This window comes from Aythya fuligula, chromosome 5 (assembly GCF_009819795.1).
Source record: "Aythya fuligula isolate bAytFul2 chromosome 5, bAytFul2.pri, whole genome shotgun sequence".
Lineage (NCBI taxonomy): Eukaryota > Metazoa > Chordata > Aves > Anseriformes > Anatidae > Aythya > Aythya fuligula.
The window spans coordinates 25763313-25769740 of NC_045563.1; the positions used below are offsets into that span (position 1 = coordinate 25763313).

General features: G+C 61.1%; 1 protein-coding gene across 1 annotated transcript; it reads right to left on the bottom strand.

Annotated features, from left to right (window-relative positions):
• Window positions 1–602: 602 nt before the first annotated feature.
• Window positions 603–3018, bottom strand: PROX2 (prospero homeobox 2). Its single transcript, XM_032187716.1, has 4 exons — window positions 1570–3018; window positions 1157–1258; window positions 864–1058; window positions 603–788 (listed from the first exon to the last, which is right to left on the bottom strand). Exons 1-4 carry the CDS (start codon window positions 3016–3018, stop codon window positions 603–605), a joined length of 1932 nt encoding a protein of 643 aa, XP_032043607.1.
• Window positions 3019–6428: the final 3410 nt, after the last annotated feature.

The window sequence follows — 6428 nt, forward strand, 5'->3', positions numbered from 1 at the left end:
CCTGGCTTCATCTCCACAGGGGAAGGGGCTGTCTGTGCCAGCCGTGACACACAGTTTTACATCCCCAAGGCACGGCCAGCCATTCTCATGGGCTGCTTGAAACGCTGGAACTCACCAGATGTTTTCTTTGGACGCTGTTGTGTTGTATCTGGACCAGGCCCGAGGAGTGCTGCCGGGGCGGGCACGGCGTGCTGGGCTGCCGTGCCAAGCAAACTTTGCCCACTGCTGGGACCTCAGCCTGCTTTATAAACAAAAACAGGCTCTCTGCCCTGATTTGCAGCCCTCTGGAAATGAGGAGGAAGGTGGCTGGTCCCGGGTCCCGGGGGAGCTGGAGCGGGGCCTGGAGACCGGCCATTTCCCAGGCTCCAAGCTGTTGGCTTCCTCTCCCTCTGTCCCCTCTCTGGCACCGGGTTTGAGCAGCCAAATAAAACACACGGCATAAAACCCTGGTGCCTGGGGCGAGCAGCAAACCTCACCCCAGGAGGCTGTCTTTTAGGATGGAGAGGAATTGGAATAATGGATGCCAGAAGCTGTGCCCAGGAGATGTCCGGCACAGCCACCAGCGGTTACCCCAAAACTTCTCAGCCCCCTTACACAGCGGATCAACTGCGGAGCAGCTCCTGGGAGCACCCCACGGCTTTAAACACCTCGGGGATGTGGCTGTCCAGTTTGGAGATGATTTTGTAAATGGGTTTCTTCCAGGAGGGGTCGGCGTCCTTGCCCGCTCTGACGGCGCTGAAGAACTCCCTCAGCGTCAGGCTGGCCACCTCCAGGAAGCGCCCGGGCACCTGCGGAGAGATGGGCAGGGGGGTACCGGGGCGGGTGGGCACCGACGGCCCCGTGCCCCAGCCCGCAGCCCTCACCTGGAAGTCGTTCCCCTTGTTGTAGTGCGTGTTGAGGGCGCGGAAGAGCTCTGAGTCCCGCGAGACCCGCAGGGCTCCGGCGTCCGCGACGCCCTCCAGCAGGGCCTGCCGGGCGAACTTCTCCACCTGGATGTAGTAAAACTCGCGGAAGTTGCTGAACCATTTGATGAGCTGGGAGGTGATGCAGCGGCTGAACTGCCGGGGGTAAGGGGAAAGAAAAAGGCGTCTCAGCAAAACCAGCGCCAAAATCCCACCCGCCACGGGTCCCTCCCAGCGCCCCGCAGCCCTGCTACCTGCACGTCGAGGAAGTAGGACCTCAGCAGAGCGGAGCTGGGGTAGCGGGTGAAGAAGAACATCAGCTTGGCCTTCTTCAGGTGGCCAGGGGTCAGCGCCTCCTGGGTGCGTCTCGGGGTCAAGGAAAGCCAGCACGCAGCAGCCCCGGGCTCGCCTGCCCAAACCCATCCCCACGCCTGGCATCACGGGGCGGCTGAGGCTGGCAGGGACCTCTGGAGGCCACCAGGACCAACCCCCTGCTCCAGCAGGGCCACCAGGACCACGTCCAGATGGCTTTTGAAGGTCTCCAAGGATGGAGACCCCACAGCCTCTGGGCTGCTGGCATTTAGCATAAAACAGCACAGCCCAGTTGGATGGGACCCCCCAAATCATCTCCTCAAACCATCTCCTCAAATCAGGCCCCAAAGGATACGTGGGTGGGGGTGAAGGGCGCCCCGTCCCCCTCCGCCTCACCGGGGCCCAGGGGCAGGGGGCACCGCTGCTGCCTCACCGCCGACGGCCGCAGCCTGGGGGCTCCCCAGTGAGGGTCCGGGGCCTCGGGGGGACACCTCTGTGGGGCCGGGGGGCTCCCCCAGTGGCCGTAGCCCAGCAGCTGGCCCAGCAGCCGGCCCTCCTGCGCTGAGGGGACGGCCGAGCCCAGCGTGTACCCCACACCGTGTGCCTGGTGGGGGTTTCTGAGTGCCGTGGGGCTGAAGGAGCTGCCGTGAGGGTCCAGGCTGTTCCCTGAGGGCAGCGATGCTGCCTCAGGTGGGGGTGAGCCCAGCGCGCCCACGGGGGATGACTTAGCGAGGGGTTTTCTGCATTTCCCAGCAGGAAAATGCTCCCCCCTGGCAGCCGCCCCTGGCCCCGGGTGCTGCTGCAGGAGGTGGCCGGCCGCCTTCGGCCACACGCTGGTGAGGACAGAGTCCACCACGCGGGACGTCACCCCGGCCAGCTCGTGCTTCAGCGCCTGCGAGAGGACCCTGGCCACCGAGGGCAGGCCGCCCGTGTCCTCCTGCATCCCCTCATCCTCCTGCGTCCCCTCGGGCCCGTCCGCCCCTGGGGAGCTCCCCCAGGGAGCAGCTTTGTGGGGGCGGCGGGCAGCAGCGGCACCGTCCCTGCCCGGCCTGTCCCCAGCCTTCCCAGCCAGCTCAGCACCTCCCAGGGGCTGGGCAGTGTCCCCAGGGTCACACACCTGGGAGAACCTCTCCTGAAGCCACCTCAGCTGCTGCTCCAGAAAGCAGAGCTGCTCCTTCAGCTGCTGGCACCCCGCAGCATGGGGGCTGCCCCCGCTGGGTGCCCCTCTCCCGGCCACCCCCGCGCCCCGCTGCGGCTGGGGCACCCTCGGCTTCCTCCTGCCCTCCCAGGACATCTCGCCGCCCTTCTCCCTGTCCTGCCCCACACCTCCCTCCACGCCGGTGCCGGGGGCTTGTGGGGTCGGTGGGAGGCTCATGCCTTGGATGATGCTCTCCACCCTGGCCCGCTTGGCTCGGAGGTGCTCGTCTGAGAGCGACTCCCTGTCACCAGCACCAGACACAGGAGCCAGGGCACGGGTCCTGGGGAGAGCCAGGGCTTGTGCTCCTTCTGCAGGAGGCGCACCGAGCTCGTAGCCCTGGGGCAGCCCCACTGGTCGTGAGGAAGGGAAAAGGGTGCAGGGGTCCAGGCTCCTGCTCACCACCGTGTGGCTGAGGAGCTGTGACACGAGGGACGCGCCGGGAGAGGACAACAGAGGGTCCCTCTGGAAACAGGGCTCTGTTTTCAGCCCCTGGCCGTGCCCTGAGGTGGCAGGGTCTCTGCCCTGCTCAGGGACCCTCCTGCCATCCATCGGGTCTTCTTTCCTCCTGGACACTGGGGGGCTGCCCTGCAGCTGGTAAGGGATCATTTCCAGTGACGGGCTGGCAGGCGGCCCAGGCGCTCGAGGTTTCGGCCAGCGAGAGGCATGGAGCTGAAGAAAGAGCAAGAAACATCACTCGGCAGGACTGGACACAGCTGCCCTCCATGCACATGGACACAGATTTTCCTCCCAAATTCCCAGTGCATCCCAAATCCCTCGCAAAACCCAGGGGAATGAGACACAGAAATCTCTGGGTGCTGTAAAACACGTGAGCTGCTGACAGTGAGCATTTATGGTGCCTGGAGCCCACTTCAAACATTTTGGCCCCGAATGTGAGGATTTCCTGCACCACAGCCGTGTCCCTGGGAAGGGTTGGAGATCTGTCTCACCGTGCCTTGACTTCAGCTTCTCCATAACCACTGCAATGGCTTTAAATACAAAACATCTCCCCTATCCCCAAGGAAACGGGAGCCTCAGGAGTACGTGCAAGGCACGGGCTCAGGAAGATAAGCAGAAAGGGAGCACAGAGCTGGGCTGGTGGACTCCGGTACGAGGGCGGCGAGCACCAGAGAGAGCCCTCCTCCAGGTGTGCCTGAGCAAAGGTGCTTTCAGGTGCTCCTGGGCACTGGCAGGGTGCCCGGGCTCAGGGACGGCAGCCCTGGTGGAGGCATTCATGGCACGTAGCTGCCAGAGTCCCGAGGACACGGAGATGGGCAGCATCTGCCTCCCACGGGAAGGGGCACGGCAAGGGTCTGGGGACAGGGACAGCATGGTGTGACCGCTGGGATGCTGAGGCTACCACAGCGCAGGGCTGCCAGGGGCTTGTTAAAACACGGAATAAAAGGGGTGGGGATGGGGATTACCAGGGAAGAAGGAAAGTCCTGAGCCAGCAGCCCCAGGCTTAAAATTGTCATGCTGAGTGCAGGCAGGCAGCCACCTCCTCCACTCTCTTGTTCTGACAGCTTCGCAAAAGGAGGAGCGAAAGCTCATATCCTGGGCCATTATGGTGTAAAAATCCCTGTGGGATGCTTCCTCATCAACCACGTTACTTAGCAGTAGCTTTCCATACCTGAGGTAGGACGGTTTATGTTTTCTCCAGGCATCTTTGAAGTGCCTGAGATTCTTTTTCCTATGCCCAGAAATGTCTGATAATTTTCAACCCTATTCATCTCCTGTCCCACGACTGTTTTCTCTACAGCAAGTCCTCCAGGCTACCGAGCAGTGTAGAAAATGTTTCTACTCACTGTTTTATAGCAGGTTGCCCTTCTTTGAACAGCCCTTTACTCCAGGATGGTGTTCGGGAGAGTAGCTCTACCTTTTGTAAACTGCACATCACAACTCATCACCCCAGCGTGGGTCCTCGGGCTTGCCCCTCCTGTAAATCACCATCCTGTCATCTCAGTACCACGCAGACTGTGCTCCCCTCCTCTGTCAGGCCTCTCTGAATTTTCTCTGATGATTTTCCATCCTCTGGAGAGGCAGCTCTCTGTGCAGAGGGAAGTGTTGGCTTCAATCCTGCCGCCCCAAGACCTGCAGCCAGCTTTGAGCTCAGCGCCGCTGCCGGCTCCCTTCTCGGAAGATTTCCAGCCCTGGGAACCCAGGGCAATGGATTCCCCACAGACTCAGAGCTGCCAAAGAGCCCTCAGCTTGGCTAAGCCTTCCAGCACCTGAGCTGCTGCCTCCCTACACAGATCTGGGGAGTGGGAACAAAACCCATAGTCCCCAGCCACCACAGCCCCAAGGAGAGGCTGCAATTTGCTGCAGGCACGGGAAGCCTCAGGACAGAGGACAGGAGGTGAAGGTGAGGGGCTTCCAGGCATTGCTTTGCATCCAGACCCTGCCAAAATGTCCTGCCCAGGAGGTCCTGCCCCACACAAACTGCTCCCACTGATGGAGCCCTTTCCCTGCCGAGTTAACAGATGGGTGCTCTTACAGCCAGCCTTCACCAGCGCTGCCTTTCAAAATACAAAAAAGAAGCTGAGGCTCCTCTGAACTGAAGAAAAAGACCAAGGAGCAAAACAAAGCTACTCAGAAAAGCAACCAGGCATGTCCTCCCCGAAATGGGAGCGACCCCATGCAGGCTTCCCAGCCACCCCTTGCTGGGAGAGCCAGGCAAGGAGCAGCCTGCTGCCCCCCCAGCACTGCAAATCCCCCCCGAGCTGCCCCATCCCCTCCACCTCCATCGAAGGACGCCAGCCCGAGCTGCTCGCCCCCCTCTGCCCCGCTCACCTGGGCTGGCCGGGCACAGGGAGCCCTGAGGACAGCGTGCTGGGCGCTGTGGGATGCCGGAGAGGCCACCCCGGTGCGTCCTCCCGCTGTGCTCAGGTCCTTTAAAGAGGGAGTGGGGTGGCTGGAGGCAGCCAACCGGCTGGGAATGACTCCTGAATATGCAGATGGACATCCAGGGGTCAGTCCACCTTCTGCTCCCACCCTGCTCAGCTGCCTCCCAGGCTTGCAGACACGGCACCGGTGCTGGGTTTGCTCTGTCCGTCAGTCCCCAGCCTCTCTCGTGGCAGAGCAGGGCAATGCTCGCTGGGCGATGCCTGCCTGGCTCTGCCATCCCAGGGGCTGTGCAGTGGCAGCCGAGGGGCTGGTCACAGCTGGGGCTCACGAGGAGGCAATCTCTGGCCCAGAGAGCTGCGACCAGCCCCCTCCACGCACCCCTGCAGGGCTGTCCCACCGCCTAGCAGCACCTTGAGAGGGTTGGGAAGCTGTGGTTTGGCCTTGGGACCCCATCCAGGACCCAGGGTGCTGAATTGTTGGTGAGATAACACAAATACACCAGGCTCGAGGTAAGTGGAGCCTGTGGTGTGGAGCTCCAGGTGCCACCCAACTCCTGCTGAAGGTGCCCAGTTTCTTCTACCATCCCCCGCCGTGGGGATACCAGGGGTCTGTGGTGTAGGAAATGGTTGGGAAGTGGAATGACATAAGAAATGCAGCCAAATTCAGTACCTTGTTTATTGTGGGGTACATCAGAGACATTCCTACCGCCAGCACATCCCAACCTCACCCCCAGGACCAATCTGCCTGACGTTTGGTGCAGGAGGCGAGGAGCAGGTGGAAGTTCCCTGGAGCTAGACAAAACCGAGCTGCCTCTGCCCTTTCTAGGTCTCTGTTTAACTCACCTCCACACGCCTAACTAACACCGTGAGGTTTGTTTTATTCACTTGGTAGGCAGGCGGCTGTGGTTAGAAGCAGTTGACACCGGGTGGCCTTGCTCAAGGATATCAGCCCTCTATAGGCAGACCACAGAGAAATCCCTGGCAGAGAGCCTTCCTGGCACAGTTGCCGTGCTTTAGAGCTGTCAGCACATCTCCGAGGCCTCAGAGACGACACCCTATTGATTTTTCTTCAACCTTTTTTTGAAAATCACACCGAGGATATTCATTGCAAACTTATATTAGGAGACTCTTGTGAAGGTTGCAGTTTAGCAATGATGTATTATTAACCAATGGCTA